This window comes from Marmota monax, unplaced genomic scaffold, assembly GCF_021218885.2.
Source record: "Marmota monax isolate L192 unplaced genomic scaffold, Marmota_monax_Labrador192_F-V1.1 WCK01_AAM20220418_F8-fsc00020, whole genome shotgun sequence".
NCBI classification, from domain to species: Eukaryota; Metazoa; Chordata; class Mammalia; order Rodentia; family Sciuridae; genus Marmota; species Marmota monax.
This window is the reverse complement of record NW_026692912.1, coordinates 16,870,464-16,895,500: the sequence shown is the minus strand read 5'-3', so window position 1 is coordinate 16,895,500 and position 25,037 is coordinate 16,870,464. Positions and strand designations below refer to the sequence as shown.

Here is a 25,037-nt window from a genome sequence, read left to right as displayed (position 1 = left end):
CTTTCAATTTTCTTTTAACTTAATTATAGATTCCGTCTCCATCCCTTTCATTTACTTATAATTTATTTGTTGAAGAACCCATACCTGTGGGCTTTTCCCTCAGTGTGGATTTTGCTGATGGTACAATTTGGGGCAGTTCAGATAGTCCTCTGTCTTTATAGCACCTGCTAACTGACAGCTGGGTCCAGAGACTGGATAGACTTGAGGGCAGGACTGTAGGAGGATACTGGATCTGTCATGTCTCTCTTTAATGATCTTATAGCAAAGACACTTAATGCCTGAATTTATTTATTCATTGCATGTTGCAAAATGTTACTATTCTGTTTATCATTTATTTGTTATTCATGAGTTGAAATATTTTTACAGAGAGACATTTTCTCCTTTTTTAATACTTAACCACTATTTAATGTAGTACATATAGCAAAGTATAGCTTGTATAGCAAAGGCAAGATACATATTAGATTCTTTCCCTTTATTACTTTTTAATAAAATGAATTGCTTCTCTATCATCCACCAAAGGTATAAATAATTTTTTATTTCTGATGTATTTAAACATATTTGATTGTTTTGGGTCCTTTCCAATTATTGTCAATATTGAAACTGAAACTCTCCCATCCTTTCCCCCCACCTCTTCTTTCTACTTTTCTCCCTGATACTGGGGATTGAATCCAGGGACACTGTACCACTGAGCTACTTCTATAGCCTTTCTTATTTTTTATTTTGAGACAAGTTCTCACTAAGTTGACAAGGTTGATCCTGAACTTGGGATCCTCTTGCCTCAGTCTCCCAAGTAAATGGAGATTAGAGGGTAGCTGGGATTGCTGATAGTTCCAATCAAAATTTAAGACTACAGAGCTTTTATTTAACCTCTTCTCCATTGTGTGTGTGTGTGTTTGATTTTGAGTGGGTTTTGGTTTTTTGTTTGTTTTGTTTTGAAGGGAGTTGTTTCTGTTTTTGTTTTTTATTAATTTTTTATTTATATATGACAATGGAATGCATTACAATTCTTATTATATAAATACAGCAAAATTTTTCATGTCTCTGGTTGTATACAAAGTAAATTCACACCAATTCGTGTCTTCATACATATACTTTGGATAATAATGTTCACCACATTCCACTATCATTTCTAACCCCATACCCCACTCCCTTCCCCACCACCCCTCTGCCCTATCTAGGGTTTGTCTATTCCTCCCATGCTCCCCCTCCCTACTCCACTATGAATCAGCCTCCTTATTATCAGAGAAAACATTAGGCATTTGGTTTGGGGGATTTGGCTAACTTCACTTAACATTATCTTCTCTTAACTCCATCCATTTACCTGCAAATGCCATGATTTTATTCTCTTTATTGCTGAGTAATATTCCATTGTGTGGAACCCATGACTTAGTGCCTGATAGGCAAGTACTCTACCACTGAGCCACACCCCTAGCCCTTCTATTACATTTGTATTTCCTTTCTTCCATATGGAGAATTCTGGTTCCCAAGGACTCAGGAGATAATAAAATTAAAAGATTCCATGATTATCAATTTATCTTCATCTCTTAGAAACAATACAGATCCTACTACCCTTATGATTACAGAAATCCTTTTACCTTGTCTTGCATATTCTTTTTCCATTCTCCTCCCAGTTTTTGTCTAATTGTATTTACATTCTTAGAAAGTACAACCATCACACATCCTTTGGTCTTAATTCTCGGGTGTTAGACCCTGTGTTATACCAGTCCTAATGGTAACATCTCTTCAGTCATTTTTGGTTGTCTGAAGCTTGCTTCTTAGTGGGTTCCTTGGGAAGGTACAGGGAATAATATTCCCTCTGGTATTAAATATGGTAATGCTTTTCTGTACCTTTATACATCAAAGTCAGTTTTGCTGGGTATAAAATCCTTGACTTATACACTTGAACTTTCTTTCCTTGAGTATCTTAAACACATTACTCCATTTTCTTCTGGCAAACATGTTGTTGTCAAAGCCTGATAACAATCTTAATTTTCTTTCTTTTCTTTTTTCTTTTTTTTTATCTAAACCAAGTGCCTAGGGATCTCTCTCTCTCTCTCTCTCTCTCTCTCTCTCTCTCTCTCTGTCTCTCTCTCTCTCTTCTCCTCCTCCTCCTCCTTCTTTCCTTTAGAGTTCAGTAAATTTACTAGACTGTCTTGTGTAGTCATTCTGCTTCTGTAGTCTCAGCTAGATAGTCTATCTAGTTTTTGTTTGTTTGGAGATGGAAATTTAACCCCAGAGCACTTTGACACTGAGCTACATTGCCTGGCCCTTCTTATTTTTTTATTTTGAGACAGGGTCCCACTAAATTGTATAGGGCCTCACTAAGTTGCTGAACTAAGTGAAACTTGCAATCCTCCTGTCTCAGCCTCCCAAGTCACTGGGATTACAGGTGTTCACCACCACTCCAAGCCCACACATAGGATTTCATAATATTCTCTTTATTTCAAGAAGATTTTCTTGAATTACAGGTTTTAGCATTGGTTTGGGGTTTTGGTTTTTTTCCTTCAGAGACTGCAATTAGCTGTGCATTCAGTCTTTACCTGTGTTCAATATTTCCCACAGTCTTTAAAATCTTTTTATCTCCTTATTTCTTTTTTCATTGTTAATACTTGACATTATTTTTGAATATAATTATTCTTCATTTTTATTTCTTTGAATTTTAAAGTTTTTCTATTTTTCTTAAGGCACTATCTGTTGAGCTGATTTCCTCATATCCCTTCTTGGGGTTTCTTTCTTTTTTTTTTTTTTAAGAGGAATTTTTTTTAACCTTTATTTTATTTTTATGTGGTACCAAGGATTAAACCCAATGCCTCACAAGTGCTAGGTGAGCACTCTACCACTGAGCCACAACCCCAGCCCCTTTAGTCTTTATTTCTGAAAATAATTTTTCTTTAATTTCCAAATCTTTCCTGGATTTTATCTTCTCATTTCTAAGGTTTTATAATTCTGCTGTACATAGTTCTTTCATGCCTTGTGCCATTTTCTTAATGTGTTTACCTCATTTTGACATGCTAGTTTATAGTTTTAATCCATTTATGGACATTTCTTTCAGGCATGTTTTTCTTATCTCTAGGGATGTTATTTTATTCCTTTTTATTTTTCTTATAATAACTTTGTGTGGGATTTGACCTTTGATGCTTTTTTTGTTATTCATTTTATGTGAAATGAGGTTTCCTGACTTTAGAATGAGTTGGAGTTCAAGAAAGAGTTTCTAACTTCACAGAGCTGTAGCTCCTCTGTTGTTTTTGATAGTGCTCAAAACTTTGGCAGCTGCTTTCTGATGTTTTCTGTATTCCCTTCCCCTGCTTTGATCTAGACCTTCTTTTCCCTTTCTCTCTCTTGTCTATGACCTGTTCAGTCTTGATTCCACTCCTAGTAGTTTCTCCCTAGTGTGGCTCTGATCCTGAAAGGGAGTCCTGATGCATTCTCCTAGGAGTCCAAAGGGTTCCATGAGGTCTTCAGGGGCTAGACCAACCCAGCCCCTTCAGGCCTGCTTCATGGACATTGTGCACACACCTGTTGCAGAGACAAAACCCTTCCAGCTCAGCAGCTACTCTCAGATTGGCCCACCAGGTTTTCTGCACACCCCTAATGGCTGGTGTGAGGTTCACTTGTTCTCAGGTATGTCAGCACAGATGTCAATACCAAGCAGGTCATTAGTGGTTTGTACTGTTGATGGTACAAAGTGCTCACTTGCTTGATGTTTGGGGTTCACTGGTCATAAATGTTGCACATATTTGAGAGGTTATTGTATGTAGCCATTAGAAGCTGAAACGACTATATTACCACTGCTGCTTCTAGCCAGCACCAGATTTCCAGAACACCTTTTTTTGGTTTTTCCATTTCTTCCTAGAAATTCAGAAAGAGGTAAAATGTCTTTCATAAATATAATAAGCACCCTTGTAGAACTTAAGGATCTAGTAGAGGAAGAGAGATAGTATAAACAGGAACAGAAAAAATGGGAGAAAATAATTTCAGGTTAGGAAAGCTGTGCAAAACAAAACACAGTAAGGGTAGCTGGTGAGGTAACAAGTGCTTTCTGGTAGTCCTCTCAAAGAGGTGGCATCTGAACCAACACTTTCATGATGAGAAATAATAGGCATACCATCATCATCTAGATCATGAAGCAAGCCCAGAAAGCAAAACAGTATGGCTGCTTTGGAAGGAGCACAGGGAGAGTCAGAGGAGATGAAACCAGAGAGGTAGGCAGGGCCAGTCATGAAGGTTCTTACTGGCTCAGGAAAAGAATTTGGATTTTAATCTAGGGACAGCAGAAATCATTGGGAGGGCTTCAAGCAGAAGGTAGTGTGATTCAGTTTAAATTTTGAGGAGTTGTCTTGGCTGCTGTATAAGGACAGGACCATGAAGGCCTGTAAGTCAAAATCAGGGGACAGCCAAGGATCTGGGGAGAGACCACTGTGGCCAGTGGAAATGATAGAAGTGTCAGTTTGGGGATGTTATCTAGGATAAAGGTAATAGGACAGTGACGTGCTACATGTGTGAGAGAACCAAATCACCTGCTGGGCTCCTGGCATACTTCCAACTATTTGTCTTTTTGAGTCTTATTTCTAAAAGAAGGTCAAGTAGAACTTTGGTCCCAAACAGTCACTTTTAAACAAGTGGAAGGGGAAAAAAGTGCCACAGACTGAAAGACAAGTTTGCAACTTTAACTGGCAAAAGGAGGGCTTGATTTCCAGATTATATGAAGAATCTCTATAGATAAATAAAGATTGAAACAAAAGAGAAATTTCGAATAACATTTCACAGGGGAGGTAACATGAATGGTTCATAAACTTAGGAAAATAATGGAACATCATTAATAATCAAGGAAACTAGACCACAGCAGCATTAGATTTTGTGCACATTAGATTGGCAAAAATTAGGAAGTCACATACTTCTGTTTATGCATATGGAGCACCAACAGCAACTTATTTTGCTGGTGAAAGAGTAAACTATAGTACTATGATTTTGGAAAATAATTGGACTTTATAAAATTGAAACACTTGCCCATTTAGGCTAGGAGACATACAAAATGTTTATATCAACAACAACAACAAAAAAAAAACTGGAAATAATTCAAACACACATTAAAGGAAAATCAGTGAATTTTAGCTATTAGCCACAACATGAATGAATGTTAAAGATATGTTACAGTATTGATTTTTTTTTAAGGTCAACAATAACCAAACTAAAGATATTTTAGGCCATATACATGGGTGATGAAACTTTTTTAAGTGAAAAAAGAAATTAAAGAAGACCTTAGAAATTGGAAAGATCTCCCTTGTTCTTGGATAGGCAGAATTAATATTGTCAAAATGATACTACCAAAAGCACTCTCCAGATTTAATGCAATTCCAGTCAAAGTCCCAATAACATTTCTCATAGAAATAGACAAAGCTGTCATGAAATTCATCTGGAAAAAAATGGGAGACCCAGAATAGCTAACACAATCCTAACACAGAAGAGTGAAGCAGGTGGCATCACTATACCAGACCTTAAACTATACTGCAGAGCAATAATAACAAAAACAACATGATATTGGCACCAAATTAGACTTGTTAACCAATGGTACAGAATAGAGGACACAGAGACAAACTCACACAAATACATATTACACAAAGGTGCCAAAAACATACATTGGAGGAAGAATGGCCTCTTCAACAAATGGTGCTGGAAAAACTGGAAATCAATATGTAACAAAATGAAATTAAGCCCCTCTCTCTCACCATGCACAAAACTCAACTCAAAGTGGATCAAGGACCTAGGAATTAAACCAGAGACCCTGCACCTAATAGAAGAAAAAGTAGACCCAAATCTTCATCACATCAGATTAGGCCCCAACTTCTTTAATAAGACTCCTACAGTGCAAGAAATAAAATCAAGAATCAATAAATGGGATGGATTCAAACTAAAAAGCTTCTTCTCCGCAAAAGAAACAATCGGTTCGGTGAATAGAGAGCCTATAAAATGGGAGCAAATTTTTACCACATGCACATCAGAGAACTAATCTCTAGGATATATAAAGAATTCAAAAATCTTAACACCAAAAAACAAATAACCCAATCAATAAATAGGCCAAGGACATGAACAGACACTTCTCAGAAGAGAATATACAATCAATCAACAAATATATGAAAAAATGTTCATCATCTCTCACAATTAGAGAAATGCAAATCAAAACTACTCTAAGATATCATCTCACTCCAGTCAAAATGGCAGCTGTTTTGAAGACAAACAACAATAAGTGTTGGCGAGAATGTGGGGAGAAAAGCACACTCAAACATTGCTGGTGAGACTGAACATTGGTACAACCAATATGGAAAACAATTGGGAGATTCCTTGGAAAACTTGGAATGGGATGGATTTGACCCAGCTATCCCACTCCTCAGTCTACACCCAAAGGACTTAAAAACGGCATACTACAGGGACACAGCCACATCAATGTTTATAGCAGAACAATTCACAATAGCTAAACTGTGGAAGCAACCTAGATGCCCTTCAGTAGATGAATGGATAAAGAAACTGTGGCTTATATACACAGTGAAATATTACTCAGCATCAAAAGAGAATAAAATCATGGCATTTGCAAATAAATGGATGGCGTTGGAGAATATTATGCTAAGTGAAGTAAGCCAATCCCAAAAAACCAATGCCAATTTCTCTGATATTAGGATGCTGATCCATAATGGGGATTGGGGTAGGGAGCATGGGAGGAATGGAAGAACTTTACATAGAGCAAAGGGAAGGGAGGGGGGAGGAAGTAGGAAAGATGGTGGAATGAGATGGACATCATTACCCCAAGTACATGTATAAAGACATGAATGGTGTGACTCTATTTTGTATACAACCAGAGACATGAAAAATCATGGTCTATATGTGTACTGTGAATTGAAATGCATTCTGCTGTCACATTTATAACAAATTAGAATAAATAAATAAATTTTTAAAAAATTTAAAAAATATTTAGGGACTGTAAAACAGAATTAAGGATAAGAGTCAGGCATGGTGGCACACGCCTATAATCCCAGTGGCTCGGGAGGCTGAGGCAGGTGGATCTCAAGCTCAAAGCCAGCCTCAACAACTTAACAAAACCCTGTCTCAAATTTTTTTAAAAAATTAAAAATGTTTATAAAGGGCTGGGAATGGAGCTGAATGGTTTTAAGCACCCCTGGGTTCAATCCCCCATACCCCCCAAAAAAAATGTAAAATAAAATAAAAATAAGGGTTAATGGGATGTGGAAAGGAGCAGGCAGAGCTAATAGAGGAACATCAAGACACTGCAAGGAGGTAAATCCTGTCTGCTTTGTTAGGTGGCAGGTTCACAGATGTTCATTTTTTTATGCTACATAACACCAATTACTATCATTTCTCATATGTAAATAAATATAAATTACTTGGCAAACAAATCTTAATGGAATTATAAAGTTGATGAAGAATTAGTTTCCAAATTCTATCTTTTATTATAATTATAACCTATCTCAGAGCTCCTAGGGTCTGGGCTACTGTAGTATAACATGTTTCAGACTTAACAGAGATCCCAAAATGTTGGGCTTGTCCAGAATGTTTAGCTTCTAGGTTTCCATGATGGCTGTGAAAGAGAGGGGGTGGCTCAACTTGAATGGAAGTAAACATTCTTTCCCATGTTTTTAACAACTAAATATAGAAAACTCAACTTATAAGCCCTCACCCTAATTTGATGGGCTTTTCTAGGCAAATAGAAGCAGAAACACTATTGGACAAGTAAATGGCTCCCTGCAGCTTTGAACAGAGCATCTCACAATGATTTTGTAGGTCTCCCTTCGTAGTGCTAGCATCAAGATCTGTAGTCTAATATGCCTAACTGGCTGGAAATCTTTCCATCCAACCTCCATCACTTCAGACACACCCCAAGACCCTCAAGTGCATTTCTTCCTGACTTGGCCTAAACCTCAGATTACCAAAAGTAATGGGATTTTCTTGTAGATTCTATACCCCTATTTTTGGTGTGCTAAGAAGATGAATGAATGAATGCATATGTACCATTTTCTTTTTAATCCATATAAAAATCCAGATAGGAAGAGAAAAAAAAATCTACCACTAAAATTAGTACAAGTATTTTCAAAATGTTTTCTGAAACATGGGCCCCTTCCATGTGCTTGACCCAGAGTTCAGTTCTTCATAAACCACATAGCCAATAAGTGGCAGAATTGTGCTTCAGATATAGGACTTGGTTCCATAGAAAATGTACTTTTCATATTATGGGTGTAGCTAAGTAGTAGAGCATCTTCTTAGCATGTGCAAATCCTGAGTTCAATCCCCAGTACCACGAAAGAAAGAGAAAAGAGAGGAGAGGGGAGGAAGAAGAAAAGAGAGGGTTTTTCTTTTTGCAGGGAAATGATTCAACTGCAGATGTTGAGAAAGTCAAAATGAGATAATTCATCAACGTATTAGCTTATAACCCTGAATGTACCACATGAAATGTCATAAATGTAGTTAGGTCCATGATTGTTTTTTTGTTTGTGTGTGTGTGCACACGCGTGCGCATGCCAGCTCTGGGTGAAGCCACAGTCTGCATTATTTATCTATGTCTAAGATGCTGTCTTTGATGCTGCACCCTGGGCTATAGCCTTCTTAGGTGCTTTTTTTTTTTTTTTAATTTAATTTATTTTTTAGTTTTCGGCCGACACAACATCTTTGTTTGTATGTGGTGCTGAGGATCGAACCCGGGCCGCACGCATGCCAGGCGAGCGCGCTACCGCTTGAGCCACATCCCCAGCCCTTAGGTGCTTTTTTGTTGATTACCACACACTTGCAGTTCTTAGAAGATGTGGTCAGACCTCTAAAAATGACTGTCTTGTGAGTCCTATACTATGGGGGTATGGTAAGCCAATTTCTTTCTGTGGTGGATAGATTTTCTGGTATCTTTTAGTTTCTAATTCTTTAAAAGAAGAGAATTTTATTTTAAAGACATGTAACTACCATTTTCTAGGTTTCCCAATGTAGATTTCACTTGATTTTTCAAAAGACGCTATGATAAAAGACATAGACCCCACCTCTACACTTGAATTACAGTCAGGAAGATTTCAGTCATTAATAGTGCTTTATCCAACAGTGATGGAGTGAGGTAAGAGTAGAAGGTTTGACCTAAATTGAGGAACATTCTACCAAAAAAAATTGGCCTCTACTCTTCAAAATATTAATGTCTTGCAACAAAGGAAGACCCAAGAAATATTCCAGATTTGAAATCCCTGAAAGACAGAACAACTGAGTGCAATATAGGAGCCAAGATTTTCTTTTACTATAAAAGACATTTGGGGGACGATTGGTGAATTCTGGATAAAGTCTGAAGGTTGGATTTTTATTGTATTGTTGTTAATTTCCTGATTTTGATCATTGTGCTCAGGTTATATAACAGAACATACTTGATTTTAGAAAATATAGCCAATTTCCTATAACACCTGTTTTGGAAACACTAGATTGTTCCAATGCAGTCTGTACATTAAGGAACAAATTGAGCATAATGTGAATTTCATTTTATTTGATTCATTTGATTATGCAGGATTTCATCCATGAAAAACTCGAAGTGGAAAACTGTACCATGTTAACCAAGATGTCTAGGAAAACACAAAACATACACACATACACACACACAGAGAGAGAGAGAGAGAGAACTGAAATATCTACCAATTACCTTAGTACATCACATGTGGCATGAGCCACCATCCAGCCTGTCCATAATCCAGTATTATAGTTTTCTGTCATCCTTTCACCATTGCACAGTATACTGACAAGCTACAACCTTTTTGGTACCCACTTCCATAAGCAAATTTCAGACCTTCTTCAATGTAGAATTACATATTGCTTGAGTATTTATATTTCTAAACTACTTATCATATGCAAAAATGTGCTGCCATTTTTATTAGTGTCCTATCTTCTTCTAATGTGTCAGTGATTGAGTTTTTTAGTGTTGTGCCCCAAGCATGGAGCATGATGATTTTTAGGAATACACATGTTCCCATTACAATAGAATTAATTATCCTTAAGTATTTAGGGTAAAATTATGTCTGCAATTTATTCTCAAATCTTTCAAAGGAACATTGTATATAGAACACATATGTAGTATATTGTGTTGGGGGAAAGAGAAGGATAAAGCTAATGTGAAATGTTAACTTTGGAGTAACCTTTAGGGCAAAGGATAAATGGTGATTCTTCATACTATTGCATCTTTTCTGTAAATCTGAAATTATATCAAAATAAAAAGATAAAAATAAGATAAAGGAAATTGGATATGAGATTTACAAATTGAAGTTCATGTGTGAGAAACTACAAAGCTAAAGAAAAGTGTAAATTACTCAGCTGAGAAAATGAACAAAACCAAAGGTGAGAGAGGAGCTTTAAAAAACATTGTGTAGAAGACAGCACAAGTTTAGTTTGGTGCAAGCTATTCATATTTTGCATGGGAATACGACATCTATAAAATGGGAAAGAGAGACATTTTTCTTCGTTAGGAAGATGCTTTGGAGGGATCTAACCCAGAATACTAATAAACCTTCATTTATGAAAATTATATAAACTAACAATTCTAAATTTATTTAGAATTTAAGAATGTAAATTTATTTAGAATTTATAAACTTATAAATAAGTAAATTTCTAAATTTATTTACAATTTAGAATTTAAATTTATTTAGTGTCTTTGTTCTTTTTCTCAACAAAGCCTTTGATGTACTTTACTCACTGGGCATTCCCATTTATAAATTTAATTGTTATTAATACTTTAACTTCCCTTAAAAAAAAAGCCACTAACAAAATATTGACAGTAGTTAATTCGTTTTATAATCTGCCAACATCTCTGTTCACCATTATTTCCCTGTGGGTTCCTTTTTCTTCCTGCTGAATTATATCTTTAATGTATCTTTTGTGTGTCTATGTCTGAAACTTTTTGTTATCACACTTGGAGGATAGTTTATCTGGGTATGAAACTATGCATTGACAATTATTTTCCTTTTGTCTTTGAAGATTTTGTCTTCTCTCTTCTGTTTTTCTTGGTGAAAAATGAGTTATCAGTTCAACTGTCATTCTTTAGTAAAAATCTATTTTTTCCTCTCTAGAAACTTTTAAGATTTTTCTTTCACCTTATATTCTGCAGTTTGCTCTAATGTATCTAAAATGAATTTATCTTTATCCTTTTTTAGTACTTAATGTCTTTTCAATCCCAGTGCTTATGTCTTTCTTTAATTCTGGAATGTTCTTAGGTATTCTCTTTTTAAATACTTCTTTCTTTCTTTTCTTTCTTTCTTTCTTTTTTTTAATCTGGAGACTCTGACATATAATGTTGGCATTTCCCAATCTGTTATCCATGCTTATAACTGCTCTTTCATCTTCTTTTACTCTTGGTTTCTCTGAGACTTATTCTGGTGAAACCAATGGTATTATCTTATAGAATAAGTGATATTCTTCTAATTTTATGGATTAAATATAAGCAAAATAGCTACTAAGAAATAGGGCCTGAAGAAACCATGTCTTCCTAACTTCTGACTTAGATTCTGTCTTTTGTGAATTTATGAGTTTATCTCAAAACCCCAGAACATCGAAGTAACTTCAGATTATCTGCATAATTAAAAAAAGGATAAAGATAACTGTATTATCTTGTTATGTGGGCGGATGTAGTTGGGAGGATGAATGTGACTTCAGCCCTAGATTACAGGATACCACATGCTAAAAGACCTGAGAAGTACCAAGAGCTATATTTGGCCTCTTTTTTATTTTCATTCTAAGTTGTTTCTGAAAAAGAGAACTTTGATTTTTTTTTTTTAATGGTGTGCAAAATTTCCATCTTTCCCATTCTTTTGACTGTCCAAATAAACTATTTACCAAGATTTTTTTGTATACCACTTGTCTCCTCTCAGTAGCAGAATTTTAGTTTTGTTTTCTTGGGCAGATGCTGTTAAACTTAGAATTTTTCAGCAACAGGGATGTGGTGACATATTTACAGTACTATTCTATAAATGTAAAAAGTCCATTATTGTTATTATTTGACATTTGTTAGGCACCTACAGAGTGCCGGGTATCAAGTATCACCATTGTGGTGGGTGGGAGGGTCCAGGCTCACACAGATTGTTTCTGTGGAAAGCACATCTCTTATAATTTATTTTAAATATTGTATCTATTACTTTCTCAAGTAGGTCACTAACATTTTGGGGAGCTCACATCACTCAGCTTGGGCATTACAACCAAAGATGAGGTTGATGCATACATTTTTCTGTCATTTATTCATTTAAATTGACATCAGTATTGGCATCTGTTTTAATAGGGGAACTCACCAGCCCATAAGGAAACCAAACATGAAAAACAGCTGGAATGCAAAATAATGAAGACTATAATGAAAGAAAGTGCTAGATAAGAATGGCATAGGGGATGGGGATATAATTTAGTGGTAGAATACTTGCCTAGAATGAGCAAAGCCCTGGGTTCAATGCCCAGCACCACTGTGGGGAAGAGGGGTGGCATAAGAGGATGTAATTAGTTTTACCCAAATAGATCAAGGGCAGCTTCCCAGAGGAAATGGTCTTTTTAAGGAGAAGTTTTCTAGAAAGTGGAAGTTAACTTCAAATGGAACAGCATTCATAAACCTTAAAAAAATAAAAAAAAAAAAAAACAAGTTATTCTACATGGCTGATTATAGGATGTGGCTCTGAAAGATGATACTAAGAGGTAGGAGCAGGTTTGCAGAATTCCTTGGATGCCTCACAGAGTGTCCCTTCTGTTAAACAGGATACGTCTGCTATTCTGGAAATGTTGAGGAAAGGAGATGACACCAAGATAGGCCAGTGCAAAGGCTGCTCCAGTAGCTCTCAGAAGAAACACTGAGCTCAGAACTCTAAACAGTGGAGATGGAGCAGAGAGAACAAACCTCAGAGAGGTCTAAGAATCCAGCACTGAATAAAGGTAGAACTGGAGGGCAAGGAGTGGTCTAGGTTAACTTCTAGGGTTCTTGCTTAGGAATCTTTGGTTTCACCATTAAGCTCCAGCAATAAATATGTGGCAACTATTCCTCTTTCCATCTGTTTCTGACAGGCAATCCCCAGTCATGGAGGAAATAAACTATTGGTTTCCCCAAAAACAGTGTCTTAAAGAAGCTGCCCAAGGGAAAAAATGGCTTCACTGTCTCAGCAACTTGCTAGGAAACTAATGAGAATAACATGTGGGAACATAGTTCTTCTAATTTAATGTCTTTGAAGGAATCCTCTCCTTTGCAGAGGATGGTTTTGATACCGAGTTCATGACTCCTGCCTTGAGCTCCCTTTCATCATTGCAGATGGAGTGCTGCTCATGTGTCTTACCAACCCGCTCTATGTTCATGCTCCTTCAAATGTTCTTTCTGAATAATTAGACTTTCTCACTTAGTTTTAAAAAGATTTCTGATAACTTTGTGCATCACATATGGTGGCAGATGCTTTCACATGTGTCATTCAATACCCATGGCAACCTGAAAGGCAGGTAGTAACATTGGATTTACAGATGAGGAACTGAGAGTCTGAGACATTAAACTATCAAACCCAGGTCACAAAGCAAGTCAGCAGCAGAATCAAGGCTAGATGCAGGTTCATGTTGAATGCCTAATGGTTTTCTACCATCCAGTGTCCAAGCAATCTGGTAATATGAACTTTCCTTTAGCATGCATCTTTCTTTGAGATTTATATTCATTCATCCTTTTATTGTTTTCACCATAAATAGCCACTCTTATCTGTCATTAAAGTCACTAGACTGGGCACTGGATTGACCACAGGGAATCAAAGACTAGGGCAAAGAATGACAAAAAATAGGCAATTTTAATGCAGTTTAAGGAGTGTTCCAGATGTATGCAGGGGATGATGTGGGAGATTCTAGGAAGGACATTCAAGCAGGAATTGGAACTCAGTGACAGCACCCCAGAGGAAGTGATATGCACTGAGCTGAGGTCTAAGGACTGAGTCAGAGGTAGCCAGGAGAAAGACAGAGGGAAGAGTTAGTTTAGGACATAGAAACAGGCCCAAGGGAGAGCATGGTATGAAATAAGACAAAAAAGTAGGCCTGGACCAGATCAGGGAGGATGTTATAAACCACATCAAGATACTTAAAATGAATCCTGAGATTGATGGAGCAGCTATGGAAGAGTTTTTTTGTTTTTGTTTTCGTTTTTGTTTTTTTAAGCAGGGAAGGTATCTGAATATGCAAGCATTTTTTTAAAGGTGGCTATGGTAGTAGTATGAAAAGAGAAATGCTTATTAGACAAGCTCCAAAAGCAGAAACTACCCATCATCCAGGGCAAAAATTGGGGTCTGGATAGGGGAAGTGGCTGGAAGGATGGAAGGAGGGGAATGGGGTAGCAAACATGGGTCTTGCGAACATGAGTCAATGGAGAGAGAAAGAAAAGTAAAGCAAGACTAACCCAGGTGACGAGGTAGGGCCATTCCCATCCACAGCAATAGAGAAAGAACCACTTTGTGGGGAGGGAGGAGAAGAATTCAAGTATATTCATGTTGAGTGTGACACAGTGGACACCCAAAATTCGGTCACTTAGGCAGCTTCAAACATGAATCGAGAGATCAGGAGAGGGATGAGGTGAAGATTTAGGTTGGAGAGATGTTAGCATATGGATGGTAATTAATTAGCCAAGGAGAGGGTATAAAGTAAAAGGAAGGGAAAACATAAGCTGAAGAACATCTCCAAAGAAAGAGGATCTGGCAGGGGACCCAGACAGGGGACATCCAGAGAGCTGGGAATAAAATTAGGATAGCACACATAAGACAAGGAATGAGTGCTTAATCAACAGTGTCTGATGCCACTCACTGAAGACAGGTAACTGGATAAAGACAGGCAACTCTCTGTGGGTTTTAGCCCCTAGAAAGTCTCAAGGATCTTGGGTGAGAGCAATTTTAGTGGGGAGGTGGTAGAGGTCAAGTCTAGACAGTCTCTATCTGGAAAGAACGGTTGAGCAACAACTTCTGGCTGGGAAAGATGATAGTTAGATGGTAGTGAGGACTGAGGGAAGATGGAGGCTGTTAGTGTTTGCTTGTCATGTTAACATTGGATGAGACTTGAGCACATTGGAATGTTGATGAGAAAGATCTGGGGAGAGGGTGTTTGCTAAAACCGGAGCCCTGGGAAGGAAGGAGTATCATGGGAGTTGAGGACAATCCCTCTGAGTATGAGACACATAGGTATAAAGATTCAGGAAGAGAGGCCAGCAGAGATGGGATCCAGTAAAGGGAGAGGTGATGGAGGGAACTTCCTTCTGATAGCTTTAGTTTTTTTCTGTGACATCCAGGTCAGGGTATGTATATGTGTTGGGCACTGGCTGGAACACAGGGGGACAGGGGTCAACAGTTTGGGGAGAGTGAAGAAGGTTTGATGGAGATGGTAGTAAGCACTAGCTGGGTGAGCCTGGAAGGTTTATAGTTTCCTAATGCTGGGGATATATCCACTTGTGAGGAGGAGTGTGCTTTCCAGTCTGCCTTGTGTTTGGAACATGTTCTTAAATTATTTCCCCTGTTGCTCCTGTAGAGAAGAGTCACATGTGGGCTGATTATTGGTCAGTGAGTTGTTGATCTGTGGAAGAGGGGTCCTGTCAAAGCCGTCTTCTCCGTCCTGGGTATGGCATTTGCCTCCTACATTAATACACAGGTGATAGAGGCCGACTCTAAAAGGGTCTTCTCTCTTAGAGTTTGGATGCCTAGAATGTTTTTCACAGATGCCCTCAAAAAAAGTAGGCTGGGATTTTTGCTGTGCTCCTTCTATAATCATCTTCTCACTGCCTCCCAACAAGAGTAAGTTTGCCCCAGCAGGCCAGGTTGTACCTAGTAGCAGGCCCTGAATGCATAGGACTCTCTGAAGAGGGCTGCTCCACCGCTCTGGGTTCCCTTATAGTTTCTCTGTAGAAACAGAAGGTGTGTGTAGGTGGAAGGCTTGCCTGGTTTCAGATCTGGCTCTGCTGCTCAGTCACAGTGTAACCCTGAACACGTCTCCTCCTTTTCTGAGCCTCAGTTTTATTACTTATAAAACAGTTGTAACACTTATTTCCCAGGGTGGTTCAGAGAAGTTAGCCAGCCGGTTTCTATGAAGTGCCTAGGTATAAGAGATAAGCAGTGCCTGTCTATTCCTCTCCCCATTTCCAGTTAAAAGAAAGTACAATTCTCTGGCTTTTCAAAGGTGGGAACAGTTTGTGTTACAGTCCACTGGTCTTCTCTTGCAGGGCAGCCGTTGGAGGTATGCATCTGGCTCTGCCCCTCAGTTTCCATAATGAGGTTGCTCACCAGGGTCTGCTCACCTGGGCGGTAAAGAACACAGAGGTACAAATGTTCAGACAGTGGGACAGAATGACCGCCTCTCTAAAGACAGCCCTCAACCGTTTCCACCCAGCTTCCATCAGCTTAAGATATTACTTGTAAGAGTAAGACAGATGTAGTCCATCCATTCTTTCATCAGAGGTCAGATTGGCAGCTTCTGTTGCCAGACCAAGCAAATTCAACACTTAAATGTATGCAGTTTGTCAAGGGATGTTTTTAACTTTTTTGTTTCATTTGTGCCTCCAAATATTGGGAAGCAGAGCATACCTGCCCTATGCTTGCTGCCACTCACCCCTACCCTCTTCGCTTTTATATCCCTTTTGGACCCAAGAAGACATTGGAGTTTGCAATTGTTTCTACTCCAGGCCTTCAAACCCATAGGTATCCACAGAACAGGTTTTCTTTGTTTGTTTGTTTGTTTTTGAGAGAGAGAGAGAGAGAATTTTAATATTTATTTTTTAGTTATCGCCGGACACAACATCTTTGTATGTGGTGCTGAGGATCGAACCCAGGCTGCATGCATGCCAGGCGAGCGCGCTACCGCTTGAGCCACATGCCCAACCCACAGAACAGGTTTTTGCCATTTGGTGCCAGTGTACATGTTTTTCTTCCCAAGATGCCACCAGATCCTTCATTCTTCCATACCACATCCTCTGGTCACCCCTTCTTTTATCATACTCTTTCTGCAGGCTTGGTCCTGTGCTATTGTTTCCTTGTTGTTTAGAGAGCTTCAGGTCCCCTGCTGTGTTCATGTCTGAGGAACTGAAGCTTCTGGTATAAGAGGGTTCTAATGGTTACCACTACTGTGATCTTGATTCTGAGAGCAGCTTCTGGTCCCTTGTGTTGAAATACATTGCCAAATGTATGAGGTCTCCTGAATTCATTCTAAATCCTCACCTTGCAATCTAGTTTTTATTTCCAAGTTGAAGGAGATAGAGAAGAGGAGCCCTCCCTCTGGCCTCATAAGTTCTTGAGCAAGCAGATTTTCTCTAGTTCTCCTTTTTATGAAGAAAAAATGGGTTAATTTTACAATAGGAAAGGGCTTTCAATTTCAACTCTAATATTCTAAGAACTAGCTGTGAACTGTTTAATTAGTGACCCATTCATACAAATTTGCAGTAAAACAGGAACTACAGGCTTTGAACCAGGATAAGTTGGCTGAATGACCCTAAAAGCAAGTCAACCATTGGAGCTTTGGTTCCACATTTTACTCTCACATGGAATAAGATTAACTGCCTGCCATGGTTCTTGTGTGACAGACCTCAATAGGATGAGGAACATGAAGTGCTGAGCAGAGTGTAGGCCACACTGCCAGGCTTGAGACCAAGTGTTCCTTCCTGTTGCTGAGCCATGAGTGGGGTTCTTATATTGTCCCTCTGTAACAGAGCTAACAGACAAGCCCATCAACTGATGGGAGGTGGTGCTCTCAAAACGTTGAACCCTCCCTATTCATACCATTCCCAAATCTGTTTTGGTTTATCAAGTATGTTGCCAAACATAAGGGGAGACCCTCCTAACCCATGTATGTTAGCAATTAGGTATTCTACCACCATGATTCCCTCCCCCGTCAGAGTGAGCTTTTTTAAGGGACAGAGTTTCTTAGTCATCTCTATGTCTCTGGTTCATAGTGGGTCTCATTGAGTGTTTGTTCAAGACTGCTCAGAGGCTGCCTACTCTCATAAGCAGATTTGCTTATAGCTTCTCCTCTCTAGCCTTCAGGCCCCTTACAGCTGGGATAGTGTCCAGGAACTCTCCCATCCCCAAGGAAGATATTGAATGCACTGGACATATGCTGGCTGATGGAATCGTTAAGTCAAGTCTTCATCAGCCCAGGTCCCAGGACATAGTAGGAGCTCACAGTAGTAGCCCAGTTCCTGTTATCATTATCAACACCAAAAATTAAAACAAAAAAAGAAAAGGAGGAGGAATAAAATAAAGATGGGCATCCAGTCATTCACTTTGGTGGGAAGTGTGGACATTGATTGGAAGACTATTTCAGAGAAACAAAATGGCCCTTTATTCATTTTGGGGAAGGGAGGAGGGTTAACCAAAGAGTCTTTTTCAAGTGTTTGCTCCATCTTGCTGCCACTTTACTATGTGTGGCTGCTGTTGCTATGGCAATTCTTTAAGCAATTGAATAGAACAGCACTGAGTTGTTGCAAACCAGCTCTAATTGCTCCCGTGCACCAGGCTGCCCACACGACCACTCTCTGAACAGCATTCCCTTTTTCAGATGCGTATTTTCATAAATCTCTGGGCATTGTGTAGCTCTCTTGCTCTTGTGACATTGCCATCTCAGGCAGAGGGCACAAGAAACAGCTCTCGGTGAGAGAGAGGGCGCTACCAATTTTCTCTGTGTGAAGGAGCAGTGCAGACCCCCATGCTCAAGGGGGTAGCAGGATGCAGGCTCAGCAGGGCCTTGAAACCAAATAAAGCATTTGTGGGATAGGTTTATTATATATGTTTGCCGTTATGAGGCAATTTAATCATCTTTTTAAAGTCAACCAAACCATTCCTGTGCCCTCCTGCCCTGAGGGTCCAGTTCACTGAATGGTAAGAACTTCTGGTTTTGACCTCATGTGACTGGGGAGAAGAAATGGAAGAAGTTGGCATGTATTGTGTCCCTCCTAGATGCAAGGCATTGTTCTGGACACTTTCTATGTGATCTGCCATGTATTTCACAGATATAGTGGGCAAAGGGTGAAGATGGGGGAGGAAGTAGTAGGATCCTATTACAGATGAGGAAACTGAAAGGCAGAGATTTGGAACCCACACAGTCTATGCACATGCAGCTGGGATTAGACCCTGGTTCTGACTAATTCTAAGCCTGTGCTCTTTTTCCTGCGCCACACTGTCTCCCAAGAAGGGGGCTGGCCTTTGATGACGCAGAGGAGGCAGATTTCAAGTAACTGTGTGGCACATGTCATTTAGCCAGCTCCCTCATTAGCATGCAAGGCCCATCTTTAAGGCATCGTAAAGTGTAAGGATTATAGTAGGAACAATTTTATCGTTAACTGTAGCTTCTTTTGAACACTGACCATCTATCAAGCTCCACAGGGCCATGTGGGTATCTCACTTATCATTTAAAAAAAATTGTTAGGAAACAAAAAACAAACATCCTGTGAATTAGATAGTACTCCCATTTCCCATTTTATAGATGAGAAAGTTGAGGCTCAGAGAAGGTAAGTGACTTGCCCACAGTTGTAACTATAGGGGTAGCAGAGCCAAGTCCAAATCTGACTCCAAAGGCCTTAACTACAAGGCTGCCCTTGCTGGGCTTATTTGGAAATGGATGCTCTACATGCATTTGAAAACTCTCCTGTCAGCATTCCAGGGAGCTTAATAGCCAATGGGAAATTTTCTTCCTCTTCCTGAAATATCTGTAAAATTAATTTAAACTTACAATTGACTAGTACCTAAAGACAGGAGCACAGCATTGGTATGAGGGGAACTGGAGGAAATGCCACCTGGGGAGAGCATTTCCATAGGAAGCCTCAGTGTGCAGGTCTGTGTTTACATTAAGAACTGTCTCAGCTGAGTCCTGCAATGTTAGGGTGATAGAATTGCATTTGAAAATTTTCTTTCTCCTTTTTATCATCTTTCTTTTTATTTTAATGGAGTGTGTATGATGAGAAGGTATGCCAAAAAAGAAAAAACTGAACACTATTCTCATAGAAATAAAACTACTATAGCAGCAGGGTGATTTTTCTTAATACATTACTCTGATGTGTTCACTCAAATGAGTTTTACTGAATACCTACTATGTGCCAGGTGCCACACTGGATAGTAGGGATGGAGTAATAGAACAGGAAGCTTTCACCTATAGAAAATATAATGTGACTGAAATGATATGAACTGTATCCATTGTGGGACAGTCAGAGGTAGGCACTTACGCTGTTGGTTAGTGAGCAACTAACTCACTGATGATATAAAGAATTCATTCTTTCCTTCTCGAGTTGGCAGACCCAGCCTATCAGCTATGCTGCCAGGTCTCAAGGTAGCTAGCTGTGTCACTTGTAGGCATTACATCCTGGTTACAGTTTCCAAAGGCAGCAGCTCTCCTGATAAATTCTGTTCATGTTCACCAACCCAAATGAAGTCATGTGCCCTAACCAATCTCTGGCATGGAATTGAGACTTGGGATTGGCTTAGACACGAACCCTCACCCCTGGCTTTAAGGGTGGGACCTGGAATACCTTCACAGGGAAAGCTGGGGATCCTGTTAGGAAAGAAAGAGGAGGGAATGAGTTGGATAGCAGCCAATTGTAGTGAATGTGACCCTGGGTCCTCAGGGAGCTTCCATTCAAGGGAAATAGTCATCAGGGGAATAGGTGTTGTTTAAAATGCTTCATTCACACTGAGAAGGAGGTAAGTAAGAGTGCTCTTCAGCGCATCTACTTCAGAGTGGTCAGCAAGGGCTGAAATTTCATCCAAGAGATGAGGGAGGAAATCTGCCAGCCATGTTGGGTGGAGGGTAGAAAATGCTCCAGGCAGAGGTGATCTATGGCTGATGGAATCATTAAGTCAAGTCTTCATCAGCCCAGGTCCCAGGACATAGTAGGAGCTCACAGTAGTAGCCCAGTTCCTGTTATCATTATCAACACCAAAAATTAAAACAAAAAAAGAAGAGGAGGAGGAATAAAATAAAGATGGGCATCCAGTCATTCACTTTGGTGGGAAGTGTGGACATTGATTGGAAGACTATTTCAGAGAAACAAAATGGCCCTTTATTCATTTTGGGGAAGGGAGGAGGGTTAACCAAAGGAGACTGCACACTGGAGGAACCAGAGGAAACCAGAGCCTAGGGTGCATCAAGTGAGGTGGCAAATGCCTGAAGTTGGAGATTTAGGCAGGGGCCAGGTCATGCAGAGTCTTGCAGGCCACAGGAAGGAGTTTGAATTTTATTCTAAATCAAAAGAAAACAGGCAAAGGGTTGTTAAAACAAGTGTGACATAATTAATTTTACATTTTAAAACTCTCACTGGCTGCTGAGAGGGGCCTTCGCTGAAGCACAGAGAAAATTAGAAGGTCACTGTGACCACCCAGGCAAGAGGCTAGATGGCTTGGAACCATGGCATCAGTGGAAACAGGGGAAAGAGCTTTTTCGGATATGAGATCAGTAGGAGTTGTCAGCAATGTGCTGGTGCATTCCCACGGCCTCTCTTCTCCAGTCTTCTCTGTGCTCCCACATAGTCATTTATCTTGTAAAATAAATTATTATGCCCACTTTACAAGTAAGAAATTTCCAAGAACTGGCCTGCATTGGTCTCAGCAGGTAGGACAAACCAGCTGGGGAGGAGAAGAACTCGGTTCTGATTCTGGGATAAGAGGCAGGATCCACTCAATTAACATTGCGTGGGGTTGTTTTCCTAGCTGAAGCCTTTGTTTTTGAGGGTGATATTTTGAGAACTGCTGTCTCCGTGGGAATATCTTAGTTATGTACAGTAGAGCCATCTCTGTGTCTACATTTTCTTGTTTAACACATGGCTGTCTTTATAATGAGTGCCTTCTTTATATGGGGTTATCAGAGTAACTCTGAATCTATTTTACAACTAAATTAATGATATCCAGGAAACATTTATTTGGCTCCTTTTCTATTTATAATATTGTTACCAACTAATTGCCTTTGAATGTTCCTACTTATAGGGTCCTTTGTGCTAGTTAAAATCCATCCCACGTAGGTGAATCCCTAATGCCACTAGGGCTAGCCAGTCACTTGTGAAGAAGATTCTCCTCTTGTTGGAATGACAGGAGCAATCATAAAAATTTATACCAGGGCAAAGGACCAGGTTGAGACAACATTTAAAACATAATAATGTGTATTTTTTTCCCTGATTACAAAAGTAATACATTTCAGCATAAGACATTTGGAAAAGACAGAAAAGCACAAGGAAAAAAGATAAAAGGATCATTCACATTCCCACCACCCGGAGTCAACAAGCATTAAATTTTGATACATTTCCTTTTGAATATTTTTATTTCTTTTTATATAATTGAATTCATTCAGTCAATACATGATTTTTCTTTTTTCATGTAATTGTGGGGGGCAGAGTTGATGTTTTGGGTTTTTTGGGTTTTGTTTTTGTTTTTCCTGGTACTGGGGACTGAACCCAGGGGCACTGTACCATTGAGCTACATCCCCCAGCCCTTTTTATTATTTTGAGACAGAGTCTCGCTCAGTTGCCAAGACTAGCCTCAAATTTGCGATCATCCTGCCTCATCCTTCCAAGTTGCTGGAATTACAGGCCAGTACTATGGTGCCTGGCACATCATATAATCATTATCACACAGATTTTCCTTAATTAGTTGTAAGTGATCATATAATTACTTCGCTTAAATTTACTTACCTGTTCCCCTCTTGAGCCACTTAAAACTTTTGTTGTTTTGTTGTATTGAATAATTTTATACAGAAAAAATCATTGCCATTTTAGAGTTTTCCTTAAAGTAAATTTCCATTAATTCCATTGCTGGATTAAAGAATATGCATATTTTCGAGGTTCTTCATACACTTGCCAAATTACTTTTCATAAATGTTTCACTATTGTTCATTCTTATCAACATTTATGGCCATCTGGGCTATAACTGGGAGTTTTTATTTTTTTTAATCTTTGCTAATTTAATAGGTAAAAACATTAAATTGTTTGAACTTTCTTTTTTTTTTTTTTAATTACTAGTGGTGTTCAACTTTTTTCATGTTAATTAGGCAGGCACTTGTTTTTCTATTATGAACCCCTGCCCTTTGTCCATGTATCTCTGAATGCTCTAGTGGTTTTTTTTACTATTTTGTTTTGTTCTGTCTTTTATTATTTTTCACTCATATTTACATAAGTTTTTCATGTATATTCAGCATTAACCTTTTTATAAGTTTATAGAAAAATACATTTTTTTTAGTCTGGGACCTGTTTTCTTCAGATGTATCCAGAGGTACAGAGTGCGCATCCCGTGCCTGTCACACAGCTTCAGCCTTTACTGTCTCGTCATGTTTTTTCCCACTCTCCCCATTTTTTTTCCTAGAATATTTTAAGGCAAATCCAGGTATTTCATTTTATTCTTGTTATATTAGTAAGCGTCTCTAAAAAGTAAAAATTTGATACTTTCTTATTTCCTTCAACTATTTTTTAAAAATTCAAACATATAGGGCAGTTGAAAGAATAGTACAAAGCATAGCCACTACCTTCACCCAAGTTCATCCATAATTAGTGTTTTACGCATTTATAGTATTTTTCTAAAAATTCACACTGTACCTTTTATTTTATTTTGTTTGTGTGTGTGTATTTCAATTCAGTTGAAAGTAAGTTGCAAATATCATGATTCCTTTTTTTTTTTTTTCCTTTTATTTGCATTTATTTTTTGTTGAATTTATTCCCATGCCATAAGTTTTTGTTTCTTTAGCTTCTTCTGGGATATCTTTTTCTTCTGTGCAACCTCCTCTTCTGGTTTAGGAACAATTTGTTCCTTTTCTGTGAGGATCATCTCAATGTGGCAGGGGGAACTCATGTATGGGTTAATCCGACCATGAGCTCTGTAAGTACGACGACGCATCTTGGGTGCTTTGTTCACCTGGATATGTTCAATGACCAGAGAATTTACATCTAAACCCTTAAGTTCAGCATTACTCTCTGCATTTTTAAGCATGTGCAGCAAAAATTCAGCACTCTTTTTGGGCCACCGGCCCTGTGTCCAGCCCCACTGTTTGGCCTGGGCACACCTCCCAACTCCACCATTGTAACGCCGGAATGGCACACATTGCTTCTTTAATGTGACATCTTTCAGGTACTTGGTGGCTTTTCGGATATGCATACCCTTGATGGCTTGCTCAGTTTCACAGGTGTTCTTAAAGTGAACACGAAGATTTGAGCCTCTTGATTTGCATGATTTTGTGGGGTTTTCCGGGTCAAGAGAGTAGCGGACCATTTTCACAGATCACCTCAGGCCGCTTACAGGAAGAGCAAATATCATGATTCCTTTACCCCAAAATATTTCAGCTTTTGTCTCCAAAGAACCAGGATACTATTATAATGATAATAACAAAGCCATTATTATTCTCATGAAATCTGACATCAATACAATGTTAGCTAATATAAATAGATAATCTTTTGTCTACATTCAATTCTCCCAGTTGACTCCAAAGTATTTTTTATAACAATCTTTCTGGGTTTTTTTCTAAATATAACTGGGCTCAAAGCAAGTATCACTTATGTATTTGGTATTATATTTCTTTAATGTCTTTTAGTCTAAATCAGTCCTTCTTGCCTTTTGTTTCATTTTGTCTTGCTCTTTCATGACACTGACAATTTTGGAGTGTCCAGGCAAGCTATCTTATAGAATACCCCACAATGTGGATTTTCTGACTGCTAACTTGTGGCTATTCTAAGTAAGCCAAATGCTTCATGTTCATCTTTTACATTTCCTGTCCCAGATCTGAAATCAGCCTTTTCTTTAAGGAGACCCAGTTCCTTTTAGTGGAGAATGGTACTTCTCTAAGTACCAGTAAGACCAGGATCCGGGCACCAGGTGTGTTTGCTGCTGCTTCAATTACTGACTCCAGGCCCTTCAGTGGATAAAGCCTGGGGATAGTACAGGCAAATCCAGACCCACATGGCTTCTAACATCCCGATTTCTGTACATTTACATATTGAACAGCCTTGGATTCACATGGTTGGCTTCAATTCCAATCCAACAAAGGAATCATTTCAGTTTCTTCCCCCTTATGGATTTGTGACTACATTCTAC

The 25,037-nt window shown here is 38.8% G+C and overlaps 2 protein-coding genes across 16 annotated transcripts in view; one reads left to right on the top strand and one right to left on the bottom strand.

Annotated features, from left to right (window-relative positions):
* The window catches only part of Dennd1a (DENN domain containing 1A), a 512,715-nt gene that overhangs the window by 374,842 nt on the left and 112,836 nt on the right, over window positions 1–25,037 (top strand). The window lies entirely within an intron of this gene.
* LOC124097269 (large ribosomal subunit protein uL22-like) lies at window positions 22,106–24,265 on the bottom strand. The gene has a single exon (XM_046451703.2). It carries the CDS (start codon window positions 24,216–24,218, stop codon window positions 23,664–23,666), a length of 555 nt encoding a protein of 184 aa, XP_046307659.1. The 5' UTR covers window positions 24,219–24,265; the 3' UTR covers window positions 22,106–23,663.